This window comes from Aotus nancymaae, unplaced genomic scaffold (genome assembly GCF_030222135.1).
Source record: "Aotus nancymaae isolate 86718 unplaced genomic scaffold, 86718_ANA_hifiasm-v0.15.2.pri h1tg000012l, whole genome shotgun sequence".
Lineage (NCBI taxonomy): Eukaryota > Metazoa > Chordata > Mammalia > Primates > Aotidae > Aotus > Aotus nancymaae.
The window spans coordinates 38,758,179-38,774,545 of NW_026988423.1; the positions used below are offsets into that span (position 1 = coordinate 38,758,179).

Genomic DNA, 16,367 nt, shown 5'->3' on the forward strand with positions numbered 1-16,367 from the left:
CCGGTTACTTTATGGTGCTTGTGGATTGAGGAGGGTCTGGGGTCACTTAGAAGGTCCCTGGCTCTGGGGCAATGCTTTGTCTCTCTCTCTCCTCTTCCCCTTACCAGTGCTGGCCACCATCAACTTGCAGTCAACACACGAGCTACAGCTACTGACTACCTTTCTCTTCAACGTCCAGGTAAGTCCAGCCCTAGGGAAACTGCCACCCTCCCTGCTCAGCGGCCTGCAGGAGTTTTGAATGCCGGCCAGTGTGCTCAGTTTCCCCAGTGCGGGGAGCTAGACTCAGAGCTGTTGGCCTCTCGGCCGCTTGCCCATGCCTCTGTGTGCCGGCGAGGCCCGCTGCCCACAAACAGCTCCGAGGGCTGCTGTGTAGGCTGACGCAGTGCAGACGGCACCCACTGCCCCGAGAGAGGGGCCTTTTTGGTGCATTCGTAGAGGACTCAACTTCTGTCGCCTCAACTAGCTCTAGACTTGCTCCCAGGGATTGAGAGGGGAAGAAAAATTTCCCTGTCCTATACTACATAAGGCATTTAACCTTAACCTGTGAGGCCCCTGCAGTCCTAGAAAGATTAGCGTCATCAGCAAGGCAGAAAACATGGTCCACTCCAGGTCCAGAGAGAGGGAGGAGTTTCCAGATGTCCCTCAACATCCGTCAGACTGATGAGCATTTACGCCGCACTCCCATTCTGACCTCTCTTGAGCTCATGTGCCCCTCAGAAGGAGATGGATGGACTGGGGCCAAGCTGCAGCCCTCTGCAGAGCTGAGAGGCCCTGGCTGTCCCCTGGCTCACTGAGTGGTGGGAACACCCTGGACTGTCCACCTGCCGCATGGTCACACTGGTCTTGGGCCTGGAGTGGAGCTGTGCTTGGATGGACAGGCATGGATGCCTGTGGAGATGCTGGGCTGCTTTCCATTCCAGCTGATGGTCTTTCAGAGCAGGGCTGCGTCCTCAGGCACATCTGTGTGGAGCCACCACGGCTGTGTGGGGCCACATGTGTGTTTGGCGTGGCTCCTCCTGGAGTGCAGATGCGAGAGTGGGCGGGAGGCTCCCAGGAGGAAGTGGGAGGGCTGGCCCCACTCCCAGGTGGGCTCCTGTGAGGCGGCTCAGGCAAGATCCAGCAGGGTCCCAGCCTTCCTTCCTCGGCATTTCCTGAGTGCCTGCCCGTGTGTGCAGTGGGGTAGGAGGGCCTCTCACACCTGTGACTAAGATGACTGGGTCTCCCGCCCTGTTCTGTGTGACCTTGGACAAGTTACTTAACCTCTCTGTGCATCTCTTTCTTCTTCTAAGTGGGAATGATGATAGTCCATCACTTTATGGTGTCAAGTCACAGGGTTGTTTGAAGATTACATGAGGTAATATTTGGAAAGCGCCCAGCACAGCAGCTGATACAGCACTATGCCTTATGTTTGGCCTGCAAAGTCATGCTTAGAGAGGTAGCCATGCCCCAGCCTTCCCAGGCTGGCTGTCCTGCTAACAGAATGGCCCTGCTGAAGTGCTTTCTGTGCACAGCCCCAAGATGTCTGCTCTCCTTAAGGAAGGGGACTTGGACACCTCCTTGTCTAAATCAATGGCTCTCTGAATGCGCAGTGCAGGCCTCACGTGTGCTTCAAGTGGCGATGTCCAGCAGCACCTCACTTGTCCTCTGCGTCCACGACTCATGATGGGGAGAACTATGCAAGTGTTTCTTGAGCACTTCCTACCTGCCAGGCACAGTGTGCTAAGGGCGTCACGTGCACTCTCTCATTTAATTCTCCGTAGTCATATAAGCTAGTGAAGGAGACAGCCATAGAGTGCATCAGGCACCCTGGAAGGAGTGGCTTGGGAACTGCAGTCTCACTGCAGGGCTCCAGCTCTTAGCCGGCTGTGCAGTGCAGTGGCCTGGCCCATGCGTGGACACCCGCCTCCTCAGCCCTGATAACCCCACGCCAACCAGCTCACTTCTGGCATGGGAGATTTCTGACTTGAGGGACTTCGAATCCGCTTCTCCCTTTTTAGTGACTTAACCGTGGTGCAGTGTGTCCCCGCTAAAGAAAACCAAGCTGCCAGTCTTGCTAAAAAAATTCTTGTAACTACTTTGGCTTTAAGCTGGGTATGGCTGGTACCTTCTACTCAGTGGACCGTAAGTTTGTCCCATCCTCTGTGTATGCAGTTGCCCTCTGAACTTAAGGCCATCACTGATCTAGAGAATACTTGACAAACTCTCACTGAATGAGTGAGGAAGGCTGTCTTGCACAGAGCCTGAAATACCAGCGTGTTAGTCTTTACACCTCCCCCAGGGGCTCTGGGTTTCTGCAAACATGGCAGAGTGGAGCATGGTCCCAGGAATGATCTTGGCCTCCTTGGGGCAGCCCTATGCCAAGTATGCCAAGCAGCCCTATGTCAGTATTCAGAAAGAAGATTTAAGATTTGTTGCGTGACCTAGCCAGGGTATAAATCCAAACTGTGGCTGAAGAACCTGCACCGTGAATAGCTGCGCTGTAAGACCCTGATTTACTGGTCAGAAAATGCTGCAAAGTGCTGTTTAAACTGAGCTGGACCTTGAAGAGGGCCCACTCTACATCGTCTGATTATTCTGCTAATGAAGGGAGTACCCGGGGGGTCCACGTCCACATATCCCTCTCAGATATGGAGTTGCCCTGGGTAGAACATCCCCCTTCCCTGGAAGATAACAGGCAAAGCTTGGCTTGATCCAGAAAGCAAACCGGTGTCTTCTTGCTAACATGTATGCAGCATGAAAACCATCAGGGTTTGCCATATTGACTTTGGGAGCTTTTTTGGCTCTATACCTGCAGGTGTGGAGTCCACGTGACAGGAGAGCTGGTGGTGTGCAGGTGAATTTGGCCCTCACCTCTGTCTCACCTCCAAAGGCCTCTAGGCAGTGGATATGCAGCCAGGGGAGAGTGGTGATGGCAGAGATCCTGGGGCTCCCCTCCACCAAGTGCTTCCCTCTTTTTTGTCTGGCCAGCCTGCTTGTCTAACTCTCATTTTGTGGTGTCCAGGGGACTCAGCCCAAGATGGTGATGGAGTACTGGACGGGGTGGTTTGACTCGTGGGGAGGCCCTCACAATATCTTGGATTCTTCTGGTGAGTGCTTGCAGTTACTACATCCAGCATGTGTGCTACTTAAGGAGTTTCAGTCACCTGCTAACTGATGGAAGTCAGTCATAGGGGGTGCAAGACTGCTGGGATTATCTGCGTGCAGAAATTGACTGGATATTCCTGAGTCATTTGTCTTGACACTTTGATGAATAGGAAGGCTTTTAACATTGCTTGTTCATGTTTTTGTAATTAGAAGAGTAACGCATGCTTATTGGAAACATCCGGAAAATACAGAAAAAGGATAGAGAAGAAATAAAAATCCTGGAGCCCAGAAAAAACATTTAGATGTATCCCATGCAGGCAGTTATTTATATGTCTCTACCGACAGCCCTGTACGCACACACAAAGACAGATGCACTCACACTCCACGGCGTCACCTGCTTGTGCTAGTTAATGCACATACGGACAGCTTTCTATATGACCAAATACAGATTGACATCACTGTTTTAAAGCATGTGAAGAACCCCATTCTAACCCACGCTTTGACGACCCAGTCGCTCGGGTCGTTCCCAGTGGTTCCGTGAAGCCGCCATCTGGGTGAGTGTCCCGGAGCCTGCGCTCTGCGCACCTGGCTTTCCCTGTGATGAGCAGCACAGCCACGCCTTAGTGCCCTGCTGATGCGCATGGTCACCCCTCAGCCCCCAGAAAGACGGTGGCCGCTTCAACTGCTGCCGCTGAATGAGACACATTTCCCACAGATTCAGCAACACGGAGTATTAAAATAACTTTTAATATTTGTCTACTCAGTACATAATTTTTTAGTCTGCATTTCTTTGATTTATATTAATAAAATATATATTTATCAACCGTTTGTTTTCTCCTTTGCTATGATCTTGTCATGTCATGGTTCACTTCCTGACAAAGGCAGAAGAGGGGAGGTATCAGAGTTTTCTCTCTAGGGATGTGTCCCATCTTTGTGCATTTGAGACACTTGGTCAGGCAGATTTTCCTGGTGAGATCATGCTGGCTGGAAGGCCCTGGCTGGCCTGGGCTGCAGATGATCCACATGGAACTCACAGACTTGACCAGGATTTACAAACAACTGGAGGCTGGAGCTCTGGGGCCATGATTCTGGCCCATACTTCCTCCACCCCTAATCTTCTGTGATTGGGGTTTTAGTGAGAGCTAGAAGGACAGAGTGACAAGGCTGGCCTTGAGGTGGGACTGGGAAAGAGGAGAGTAGTGAAGGGACCCGGCTCATCTAGGACTTTAAGTCACTCTGCACATCCCCTTTCTCCCTCTTCCGGCAGAGGTTTTAAAAACAGTGTCTGCCATTGTGGACGCCGGCTCCTCCATCAACCTCTACATGTTCCATGGAGGCACCAACTTTGGCTTCATGAATGGAGCCATGCACTTCCATGACTACAAGTCAGATGTCACCAGCTACGGCGAGTATTCATCAACACTGCTTTCCCTGGTCTGCCCTGCATGAGTATGGCTGGGGCTTGCTGTGGAGAGGCCCTCAGGGTCAACTTCCGGCATCTTCAGTGTCTTTGGCAATAGAGTACCTGGAGAAGTTAGGGGCTTTGCCTGGACGGTAATATTACACTTCCAGAGGAGGGCAGCCTCAAGCCAGGTGGTGTGCCTGTGAGCAGGCCACTCTGCAGAGAGGCCTCTTTGGCAGAGGTTGGCCAGAGGAAGTGGAAAGAGGACCCCTTAGGGTGACAGGGAGGGACAGTGTCAGGGAGGCCCTCCCTGCCCAGGCCCTTGAGGAGGTGTGATCCTGCCCCCTTTGAGAGTCCCAGAAAGTAGAAATTATACCTGAAGCTAGAAATTTAGGGCCATGCTGTGATCATGGACAGTTTGTGTTTTTTGAATTTGTGAGAGTCTCACACGGTCACCCAGGCTGGAGTGCAGTGGTGTGATCATAGCTCACTGCAGCCTCAAACACCTGGGCTCAAGCAATTTTCCTGCTTCAGCCTCCTGAGTGGCTGGGACTACAAGTATGCACCCAACCCCTGGCTTATTTTTAAAATTTTGTCTAGAGGTGGGGTCTTGCTGTGTTGCCCAGGCTGGTCTCAAGTGATCCTCCTGCCTTGGCCTCCCAAAGTGCTGGGATTACAGGTGTGAGCCACCGCACCCGGCCTCGTGGACACTTGTTGTAGATGCATGGTTTTTCGTGTCTACAGTTTTTTGTCTGAATGGCTCAAAAGTTTCTTGCCTCCCCAGTGGCTGAGACCAAGACCTACTGCCCTCCTGAGCTTTTCCCTGTTCTTCATGCTGCCACATGTGCTGTGCTGGGGACAGGAATGACCATGACGGGGCCCGGTGTCTTGCAGACTATGACGCTGTGCTGACGGAAGCTGGAGATTACACGGCCAAGTACATGAAGCTTCGAGACTTCTTTGGCTCTATCTCAGGTATGCAGCAGTAGCAGACTCAAATGTCAACTCAGGCCCCCGCTTCTGCTCTCAGACCCCTAAAGAGTTCCTTACTGTCCCACCTCGACCCCAGTTCATCTGTGTGGAAGAATGTCCTGGACGAGGACAGGGAGGTGTGTGAGGCTGCTTCCATCATAGTCTTCATCTTGCCAGCTTCACCTGTTACAGGTGTTAAGGTTCCTTATCTCCTGTGGAGGACGGGAGAACGCCCCCAGCCTGCCCCCAGGCCTGGCCTTCCTCCCCTGGTCTCGGTGGGTACTGAGAGCTGGCCTGTTATTCCTCTGGGTGCTGGGATGCAGCAGCACGTTGGGCCTGTGGATGGGAGCTGGGTGGGGAGGACGAGCAGGTGGTGACATTTGGGTTCCTTGGAGTTGACCCTGTTATCTGTGTATTGCAGGCATCCCTCTGCCTCCCCTACCTGACCTTATTCCCAAGATGTCATATGAGCCCATAACGCCAGTCTTGTACCTGTCCCTGTGGGACGCCCTCAAGTACATGGGGGAGGTGAGTGCTGGGGGCAGTTGTGGGAACCCCTCCAGACAGGGGGTGTGGGAGAGAAAGGCCAGCGCCTGATGGCTCTGAGGTCCGCTCTCCAGTTTTGGAGCTCAGAGTGAAAAGGACAAACTCATGCTGGAGTGTGGCGTGGGGAGAAACAAAGGCCCTTGAGGGACAGTGGGTGGCGCCATGGGCCTTTCCTTACTCCAGCCTCAGAGAGGAGAGTGAGGGGAAGAGGAACAGGCTGCTCCCTCCTCGAGAAGAGGGTGCCTCCTCCAGCGGACTGAGGGAGGCTGTGATGAGTGTCCCCCGCCTGCAGGCTGCACTCTGCTGGTGCACACCCCTTTGTCCGACCCTCTTCCCCATCACCCTGGAGAGTTGTAGGTTCAGTGCAATTAGAAGTCAAAAGAGAAAGCTCCTGCCAAACCCCTGCTTCCACCCCATGTGCCAGCTCCCAGGCAGAGGCTGTCTGTGACCCCACTTCTCAGCCTGCCTGCTCCTCTGTCTCTTCTGTATGCAGCCAATCAAGTCTGAAAAGCCCATCAATATGGAGAACCTGCCCATCAATGGGGGAAACGGACAGTCCTTTGGGTACATTCTCTATGAGACCAACATCGCTTCATCCGGCATCCTCAGTGGCCGCGTGCGTGATCGGGGACAGGTAGGAGCTTCTCTTCTAAATTCCTGTGACCTTCTAGTGAGCAGCCCTGCAATACGCATCTCATGCCCTCCCCTCAGAATCAGCTATTGCCAGTGTGTAAAAATGGCCCCTCCGAGTCAGCTCTGCGAGTCTTCACAGGTGCATTCATTTCTGCTCTGCCTGCTGGCCCCTCGTCTGCCCACAGGCACACAGCGCTGCCCTTCTTGGCCTAGTGGAGATCCCGCTTACCCTCCTCCTGTTGGCCATGGATGCTCCCGTCTGTTCCCTTTGACAGGTGTTTGTGAACACAGTATCCATAGGATTCTTGGACTACAAGACAACCAAGATCTCTGTCCCCCTGATCCAGGTATGCTGTCTTTGGGAGCTGGGTGATGGCTAGCCCCTGCTGCTTCGAGGAAGCCTGGGGGGAGTCACTGAGGAAGACCTGGAGGCCCGTGGCTCCTTACCCACAAGCTGCAGGTGGAGAGGGCGAGTGTGGCTTTCTGCCCAGCTGGGATGTGCACTCCTATCCCCAGAGTGTATGGAAGAACTGGGGCTCACAGGCAAATTCTGAGGGGCGGCCGTGGCCTTCTGGAGGTCATTGTTGGTCCCCTGTTCCCGGCAGGGTTACACCGTGCTGAGGATCTTGGTGGAGAATCGCGGGCGAGTCAACTACGGGGAGAATATTGATGACCAGCGCAAAGGTGGGTCCCAGTACATGCTGAAAGAAGAGCAGATGTGCTGGGCATGTAGGTGGCTATTGCTTCTCCACGCTAGCATGCCACCAGGCCGTGGAGGCCCCTTGCAGAGAGGTGGAGGCCCCTTGCAGAGAGGTGGAGGCTGGGTTGTCCCATATATGAGGCCAGTTCTGAGTGGGCCACTGAAGCCCCGCTGGGGCTGTTTGGAAGAGGAGAAGCCGCTGGGGCTCTCTGGAAGGCTGTCTGGAAGATGACAGCCCCGTGAGCACTGCACGTGTGTATCATCTGTGTGCTCGTGATAAACACGGTGAACACTGAGCTGGCCTCTTGTCTCCCCTGGGCTGCAGTCGGTTTCCACAAGGATGTCTGCTTGGGGGATGCCTTGAGGAGCAATGAATGGGATTTCCAGGAATCCAAGGAAAGGCACAAGACCCCTGCCTTCTTGGGCCTCCACACTGATTTCTCTTCTTGATCCATCTTGGGAAATCCATAGCTTATCTCAGGTGCTGGGGGAGGAGGATGCGGGTCATACAGCAAACAAAGCGCCTCTTGGCAGCGCACCCCTCTGGGAATAGGCTGCCAATTTGCTTTACGTTTCCTGGCCTACTATATCTTTCATGCTTAAATTTAGCCCTTCCTTTAAAAAAACTCTAGCTAAATGTGGGTGGTTTCAGGTAAGCTATAAAAAAATGAATGCGACTGTGGTGAGCAGCGCTGGTGACCTCCCTGTTCTCTCGCGGTGTCTGCGTGTGTAGTGGAGGAAGCTTGAAGAGCTCTTCTTGGTCCACGTTTCATCCGAGAGCCGTCTGGTGGCTTGCCAGGAAAGCGACATGGCCCAGACACTGGGGCCTGGGGACACTCCTTTTCCCTCAGCAGCTCCCTCCCTGGGCCAGTCCTCACTTCCATTGTTCTCCTGGGAGTTGGAGGGAGCACCAGCCTAACCGTTGTTCCTGTCTTTGCTTCCCTGACCCCTCGATGAGGGTCCCCTGGGCCTCCATTGTAGAGGCCTGTCTTCTGGATCACAGTTCAATGTTTATAAGTCACAGACCTCCCTTGAGAAATGTGTGTGCCCACATACACCTGCACCTGCCGTTTCAGAGTCTGTAGGCCCCATGAGGCCTCTCCACAGTCCCAAGCCTCCAAATTCCCACGCTGGCCACTCAGCAGCTCTGAGATCTGAGACTGGCAGCGCTGGCCGGGCCCCGGAGACCGATGAGTGGCTCCTCAAGGGGACACAGCTTCTCCCTGCTGGATGCCTGAGTGAGAGTATCATCCGATCACAGTCCAGATACTCCTAAAGCACAGCTTTAATCCTGGGTGGCACAGATGACTTCTGCCTGAGTTACTCTGTCTGTGTAGCCTGGGCCCCACTGAAACTGGCCCTGCAGCTAGGCCGGAACCCTCTCGGGTTCCTTCAGGGAGAGGCCAGAGGCTGTTCCTGCCCTGTAACACCTCAGCTCTATATCCTTCCCATGGCAAAACCAAGGGTCTTCCTCCTTCCCATCCCCCATAGAGTTGCTAGGGAGCCTTGCTTGCAAGCAAACAGCTCCTCCGGGAGTGTACACTTCAGCACTCCTCATCCCAGCTTCCCAGGTCCTCTCCTCGTGGCCCTGGCCCAGCCGACTTGGCCCCTGCCTTTGGATTACCCATGTGTCCTGCCTTCCTCCCACAGGCTTAATTGGAAATCTCTATCTGAATGATTCACCCCTGAAAAAATTCAGAATCTACAGCCTGGATATGAAGAAGAGCTTCTTTCAGAGGTGGGTCCCTGCCCAGCACCAGCACGTGCTCTCATAGGTACAGCGCTGTGCAGTGGGGCCCGGGGGTCCCTAGGACACTGTGGCCTGGCCCTCACCCAGGTGTGAATGCACCCAGGGGCCAGATCAGCTGGCCCAAGTTGAGGGGCAGCATCTGCACTGGAAGTCTCGTTTGCAGACTAGGAATTCTCAGCATCTTACCCTGCTGTCGTTCTGTGTCCTGGTTAAGAGGTGGGTGGCCTTGGATGGGGAATTAGCTGCAGGACTGGGACCAGATCTGAGGAAGGGCCTCCTCCTTCTGCCTCTCATTCTATCCTTAGGTTCGGCCCAGACAAATGGAGTTCCCTCCCAGAAACACCCACCTTCCCTGCTTTCTTCTTGAGTAGCTTGTCCATCAGCTCCACTCCTTGTGACACCTTTCTGAAGCTGGAGGTTGGTAGCCCTCTTTCTCTGCCATATTCTCCCACCTCCCTCTCACCTCAGGGATCTCTGAGTCAAAGCCACATGAGCTTGGTGGGAGCCCTTGGTGGTAGCCCTTGGTGGCTCCTGTGCCCAGAGGGTCTGAGAGGGCACTGGGGCCTTCCTGGGCCTGGGGAGTGGGCTCACAGCAGAAGAACCACCTGATGCTTCCCACGTGCAGTCTGAGCTTGGGGGCCATGCCTGGGAGGCATGGCACTGGGGGACGGAAATAGAGCATCCCACCTGCTCACCCTCATGGCTGTCCGGACACGGGCTCGCTTTGGTCTCTTGGACCTGAGAGCAGCATGCATGGTGTGTGTCTGCCTTCACTTTTGCTGTGGCTCTCGTGGTAGACGAACACCCTTCCCTCTGTCTCAAGGGCTGGGAGAAGGGGGTTGTATTCATCAACGGCCAGAACCTTGGACGTTACTGGAACATTGGACCCCAGAAGACGCTGTACCTCCCAGGTCCCTGGTTGAGCAGCGGAATCAACCAGGTGGGAGTTTCCAGCCCCTTCCCATTCCCTAAGATGCCCTGCCCAGCTGCCCTCCCAGGAAGCCTTTGGTCAGGGTGGCAGGGATGCAGAGGTGTCAGCCAGGTTCTTCCTCCCTCCTCCTTGCTGCAAGCGAGTTGTTTGGTCCCTGTCCCTTCCAGCCTGGTTCCCAAACCCTTTCCTTCTGACCCTGCCGCCTCCCAGCACCTCCCCTGGCTCCAGGACAGACCTCGGTTGCCCTCCCATCAGGGCCCTCTCTCCGCAGCTCATCGTTTTTGAGGAGATGATGGCAGGCCCTGCGTTACAGTTCACGGAAACCCCCCACCTGGGCAGGAACCAGTATATTAAGTGAGCAGCCGCACCCTGTCCTGCTGGCGCCTGTGGGAGACTGCCACCTCCTCCTGACTTGAAGTCTGGTGGCTGCTGCCTCACCCCTCCCCTGCAAAAGCGTCTCCTTCAGTAGCAACCTCAGGGACTGGGCGCTATGGTCTGCCCTGCCTCCGCTCAAAACCCTGAGCCTTCAGGGAAAGGTGGGGTGGCTCTGGGCCTGGCTGTGTTGATGATGTGTTTCCTACAGCCCTGCTCTTCTGCCAAGGCTGCCGGGCTGTCTCTAGGGTGGGAGCCGCTGATCAGATCGCCAAGCCTTTGGCCTCAGGAAAGGTTCTGAAACATGCCCCTGCCCCGGAAATCACAGCCCTCGAGTGTCTGCTGGATTCAGGCGTGCTCTTTGCTGGTTCTTGGGAGGCTTGGCCACATCCCTCATGGTCCCTTTTATCCCCAAAACCGTGGGTATGTCACCAGTGGAGAGGGTGGGGAGGGGGTGTCTCACCTGAGCTGACTTTGTTCTTCCTTCACAACCTTCTGAGCCTTCTTTGGGATTCTGGAAGGAACTCTGTGAGAAACACGTGACTTCCCTTTTCCCTTCCCACTCGCTGCTTCCCACGGTGACAGGCTGGGCTGGAGAAACAAATCCTCAGCCCTGCGTCTTCCTGTGTTAATGAGTGTCTCTGCTGCTCATTGAGGAGGACGTGTGGGTTCCAGCAGAAGCCACGGCCCATAGCTGCACTTCCAGGGAGGAGGGACAGAAGGCCCAGCTCAGTGGCCCCTGCCCTGCAGCCCCACGCCTGAGCAGCAGGGCGGAGCAGTCCTCCTTCCAAATGTGTCCACATCCGCATCTGAGCCTTGTTCTGGGGCTCAGCCCAACAGCTGGCACGGGCTCGCTGTCCTGAGTTGCAGTAAAGCAATAGTGTTGAATCACACCCCCTCTGGTGATAGTGGTCACGTGTGCCACTCTTGCCAGAGGGGAAGATGAGTTTTGTTTTCTGGTCAGGTTCCCATTGGGCCCCACTGCTGCCCAGGGGTCCAGACTTGGACCATCTGTGGGGTGGGTGGACCCTGATCCTGATCTCATACTCTCCTCCTGACCCCACCTCCCCTTCAGATGTTGCTGGATTGCAAGTGTCCTGGAGAGGACAGGTCAAATGCAAATTCATTCTCATGCTGGTGGGTGGGGGTAAGAATCTGCCAGGCAGTCAGGGGCGCTATATATGCGTTAACTGTGGGGCTGAGTTTTGCTTCACAAACTACATCTGGCATCTACTGCCGAAAGCAAACAATCTCCAATAACAGTCAAGAAGTCAAGTAGCACACACGTCCCTGGCACAGTGAGAGCTCTGAGCCTCGTGAAGGCGGGCTGGGGAATGGTGGGCGGTGGAGCTCACTGAGGCCAGCAGGCTTGCTGCCCGAGTGTGGCTGCCCAGGGGGAGGTGCAGGGGACATTCATGGTGTGCAGCTCCGCAGCTGAGCCAGGTCAAGGGCTTATTAAATGAAGCTTATTAAAGGGAAGCTTGTGGACAGTGGCTTGGGAACAAGATGGGGCAGGGTCCCTGGTTTTGCCCAAACTCACCGGTTCTTCTGGAACTGCCTTGGAATGGCAAGCCTGGGGCTAAGGTGTGGATGAGACCAGGGGTACGTGGGTATGGCTTGAGCTGGGCGCAGGTCGTCTGCCCCACTTTACCTGAGTGTGTGCCTCTGCAAAGCTGTGTATGAGCTGCGTTCTGTGAGAAAGTGATAGAACTGGAATGGAAAGAAATCTTCCTGCAAATCCTCCTGTAAAGTGCCTCTTGGATCACACTTCCACGCAGACCCGAGCAGGACACACTGCTGTTTCCGAAGGTGAGGTCGTCTCACGCCAGCGTCTGATTCTTGCCCTTCTCTTCTGCCAGTTAACTCCTCAGCTTCTCTATCAAAGTACACCTTGGCAGAACTTACTCCTCAGTGCTGACTAAAGATCTGTCCATATCTTCCACATGGTATGGCTTCATCTAAGTCTCTTTGGAGGACCCCTCTTCATACCCCCGCCTCTGAATGCTGGGGGTCTCTGGCTTACTCCTTGGACTGTTTCTTTCCTCTGTCCACATTCACTGCACAAGGTCTCACCTGACACCTGGAAGTAGGTTCAACACTCACACCTGCTGATGCTGGCCTGCACCTGAGCTCCAGGCGTGTGGGAGGCTTTTCTGCACCTTTCTTCTGCATGTGTCTAACAGGCACCTGACACAGAGCTCCAGTTCCCCACGTTACCCCTCCTGCACGCAGCCTCCTATCTGGAAACGGCAGTGCTGTTCCGTTTCTCAGGCTATTTTGGGCGCCTCTCTTTATCTCCCACATCCAATCCAGAGGCAGATCCTACTGGCTCTGCCTCCTAAACTGGGCTAGAATTTGACCGCTTCTCTATGCCCCAACCCCTATGCCCCCATTCAGCCCACAACATCTTGCCCTGGATGATTGCAGGAGCCATGCCTCCACCTGCCCTTGCCTTCTCTGTTTCTCCTCCGCGCAGGAGCAGGGCAGCTCTTCTGAGAGGTGGATAGATTGTTAGTCCTCTGTGCTGGACCCCCCATTGCCTTCTGGTTTCACCTGGTGCCTGGGGACTCCCTGCTCCCATGCCACCTCATCCCTCACTGCTATTCGCCCCAGCAGCCCCTGCCCAGTCAGCTGAGCCAGATGGTCTTTCTGCTGCTCTGTAAGCAGGCCGAGCAGCCTTTGTTCCACCTGGCGGAGAGTTCTTTCTCCTTGGACCCAGGGAGCTGCATGTCAGGGTAGCTGCTTTGCTCAGATGTCACCTTACAGGGAGGCCTTTCTGGCCACCCTACAGAGCACCGACCCGTCTCCGCTGCTACCCTCTGTCTCCCTAACTCAGCATCATTCTCCATACAACAGATTGCATCTGAAATACCATGCATTTGTTATCGCCCGTCTCCTCTCATCAGTGGCTCAGTTCTGTGAAGACGGGAGCCGTCTTTTTCATTGCTGTGTGCCGGCTCCTAGAATTATGCCCGCTTATAACAGGCATCTGATAAATACTTGTTGGGTAGCTAAATTAACAAATGAGAATAAAATAAGGCAGGGCTGAAGAGGATTAGGACTGTTAAAAACTGTATTTGACTTTTAATTTTGAAAGCAAATTAAATACAGTTAAATTAAAACAGACCAGATGCAGCTGCCTGGGTGCCACCCTCACCCCAGCCTCTGTTCTTGGAACTCCTAGCCCCTGGCCTCACTCCTTTGTGGTGGGGCCTGCCAGCAAGGGAACAGGGAACAGACTGGGTTTGGAAAACAATCGTCATCATGGACCCATTTCTGATTTATAACAAACTCATTCCCACAAAGATGAAGGCTGCAGTCCACCAAGGTTATAATTATAAATAAATATACATGCAGCTAAAAGAGAATATTAGGTGAAAACATCTGACCTAGCATCTGCCAAAAGAAGTCCCCCCATTTTGTCGTTCATTATCAATTTCCTGAAAATGAAACCTGGGTTTTTGGCTAAGAAGGTGGCCTCAGACCAGCCAAGCTGACCTCGGCACTCAGGGCTGGTTTCCGTGAGTGAGGCAGGAGAATGCCCACACCTAAGTTCACTCCCTGTGAACATCCCTCCTTCTCTCACGTGCCACCCCAAGGTTCCAACGGCTTGGTTTCCAAAATGGCATCCAGGGTGTAAGAGGTGGGGAAAATGTCCTGCAAGGTGGCTCAGAGATCTGATTCCATCAGATGGTCTCATGAACACTGTGGGAGGTTAAATCCAACTCAAAATAGGCAGCCGATGCTATATTCTGAATGTTAGGTCTCTGGACTGAGCCCCACTCACCTGCCCGCTGAGGCATGGGTTCTGAATGGCCCTCAGACCTGTCCTGGTCAGTCTTAATGGATTGGGAGGCTGTTTGTTAGTTAAAGAATAAACACCTCTTCAGTAGGCTGGGGCCCTTTCCTTTTCCTCCACTTGGGGGGAAAATTGTGCTTCCAACTTGCAGAAGAATGAGCCAGGCCACCACCAGAGAGCCCAGCTGGGCCAGGAGGCACCCAGGCCCTCTCCAGTGGCCCTGGAGGCCTGGGGAGGGCGTGAGGCACACTGTTCTTTCTCTAGGGTGTAAAGTAGGCAGCTGGACATGAGGCGGGATAGCTTTGCATTCTCCCAACTTAGGGGAAGTGACATTTTCTTTCCCTTTTTTGTGTTTAGAGTAATTTCCGAAGCAGTGTGCTCACGCCTCCTCCTGCTCAGTGTCCCACCAGCCCCGTCCCGTTTTCCTCAGTCCCTCTGCTACTCCAGAGCCCTCCTCTTCAGACCAGGGGCAGGAGGGAGCTGGAGTTAGGGAATGGCCTTGGCCTGCCTCCTCTTTCCAGGCTGCAGGAGGTCCCACCTTGCCCACCACCCACTGCCTTGCCCACTGACCACCGTGGGCTCACTCCACCCTGAGGTCTGTGGCTCTGAAGAGCTGCAGGAAAAGTCGCCTTCCCTCCCCAGTCCAGTCAAGTGAGGGGCCTAGTAGCCCAGGCGGGCGGCGGGGAGGCAGTGTGTGGACAGAGGTGCCGTGGGGTTCTTAGTCCAGGTCAGGTAGTGACCTGTGCTGGCTCTAGAGCCCACCCCTTGCCAGTGCTGGAGGAGAAGGCGTGAGGGAAGAGGGGCCAGAGGAGGAGACTCTGCTCCCGTCACAGCCTGAGGTACAGGGGGTGCCTATTAGGCCCCAGGCTCCCCCCATGCAGGGCTGGGTGCCTGTTGGGATCAAAGACAGCCTTATGCTCTGTAAACATGAACCAGAGGAGAGCCACAGAGGTATGTCTGATTTGTGGGCAGCTCTCGGAAAGAGCAGGGGCTGTGGAGAGGAGCAGGGCGTTTGCGATGCCCAGGGCCTGCTCTCTGGTCGTCAGAATTCCCTGTGTGGTCGTGCTGGGCTCAGGGGCAGGGAGCCAGAGAGAGCCATGCTCCACTTGACTGCAGGGTCTTTTCATCTCCCGCCCGCCCGCATCACTGCAGAGCTGGTGTGGGTGCCACTGCCCCACTCCTGCAGCCCCGTCAGTGCAGAGGGTTCTGGGGAGGCGTGCTGGAGCAGCGGCTTGGCTGGCGCTGGACACCCCACCCTGGCCCTCAGGTCTCTTGGGCCTTGGTCACGCTGGATGGAGAGAACAACAGGTCTGGGATTTCTGTGCTTAAATTCTCTGTCCTTTGTCCTGGCATCAGGCTGGGCTCTCTCAGAAGCCCCCAGAATAGAAAGGAGGGTGATGGTGATTCCTTAGGAGTTGGCCTTGGAGGGACCATCAGCCGTGGGGAGAGGATGGAAGGCCAAGAACAGGGTCTGAGGAGGAGGCTCCTGTGAGGGGAGAGGAGGAAGCAGTGAGGTGTCGGCTCAGGGTGGGGCCGGGGAGGGAACGGCCAGGCAGTGCCACCAGGATCTCCGCAGAGCCCAGGCCCCCAGGTCCTATGGAGGCCTTTTTGAGGGGCAGGTGGGGAAGGTGAGGGCAGGAGGCAGGAGGCAGGAGCGAGGCTCTGCACAGATGCATTCTAAGTGGTGCTGGCCAAGGTGACTGAGCGACACCCTGTGGCCCCCTGCAGGCAAGGGGATGCAAACGCCATACAGAAACTTGCCTAGCTCCAGGGCAAGAGGACAAAGGTCTGTCTCACTGTCTAAGCCCCCACCTCTGTTTGGCATAACCTAGAGTAGGGAGTCAGGAGTGCCAGTTGCTTTTAAGAGACAGGATAAGATCACAGAAAAGCCCCTGAAAATGCCTGGCTTTGCCAACCACCCAGCACGATTCACTCAGCCAGTGCATCACCCTGGAACGTCCATTTAGCTTTCCTCAACATAATTTCTTTGCCTCTGAAGTGTAGGTGGATCCTGTGGCCTACTTCCAGAGAGGGCTTTAAAGACTCGAATCCAAATAGCCATGCTGATGAGACTTATGTGCTGTTCTAGGTGCCCTTGGCAACCTACTTCACAGATGAGGAAACTGAGGCCCAGAGAAGTCAGGTCAAACAGCGAAGAGGGGGTCCTGGGCACTGAGG

General features: G+C 54.8%; 2 protein-coding genes across 6 annotated transcripts in view; one reads left to right on the forward strand and one right to left on the reverse strand.

Annotated features, from left to right (window-relative positions):
• Nucleotides 1-10,717, forward strand: part of GLB1L2 (galactosidase beta 1 like 2) — a 44,139-nt gene extending 33,422 nt beyond the window's left edge. Inside the window, exons 8-19 of one of the 2 annotated variants that reach the window (XM_012449141.3) lie at nt 108-178; nt 3,002-3,086; nt 4,352-4,489; nt 5,381-5,461; nt 5,880-5,986; nt 6,498-6,638; nt 6,913-6,984; nt 7,243-7,321; nt 8,988-9,075; nt 9,393-9,504; nt 9,911-10,027; nt 10,290-10,717. In XM_012449141.3, coding sequence (XP_012304564.2) covers nt 108-178; nt 3,002-3,086; nt 4,352-4,489; nt 5,381-5,461; nt 5,880-5,986; nt 6,498-6,638; nt 6,913-6,984; nt 7,243-7,321; nt 8,988-9,075; nt 9,393-9,504; nt 9,911-10,027; nt 10,290-10,376 — 1,178 coding nt within the window. In that variant the 3' untranslated portion in view covers nt 10,377-10,717. Of the gene's footprint in view, nt 1-107; nt 179-3,001; nt 3,087-4,351; nt 4,490-5,380; nt 5,462-5,879; nt 5,987-6,497; nt 6,639-6,912; nt 6,985-7,242; nt 7,322-8,987; nt 9,076-9,392; nt 9,505-9,910; nt 10,028-10,273 lie in introns of both variants that reach the window. The other variant, XM_012449142.3, reaches the window with a different exon arrangement.
• A 2,728-nt stretch (nt 10,718-13,445) lies between these two features.
• B3GAT1 (beta-1,3-glucuronyltransferase 1) overlaps nt 13,446-16,367 on the reverse strand; it is a 31,821-nt gene continuing 28,899 nt past the window's right edge. For all 4 annotated transcript variants that reach the window (XM_021672491.2, XM_021672497.2, XM_012449143.3 and 1 more), the window contains exon 7: nt 13,446-15,675. The gene's annotated coding sequence lies outside the window, so the exon portion shown is untranslated. The remainder of the gene's footprint in view (nt 15,676-16,367) is intronic.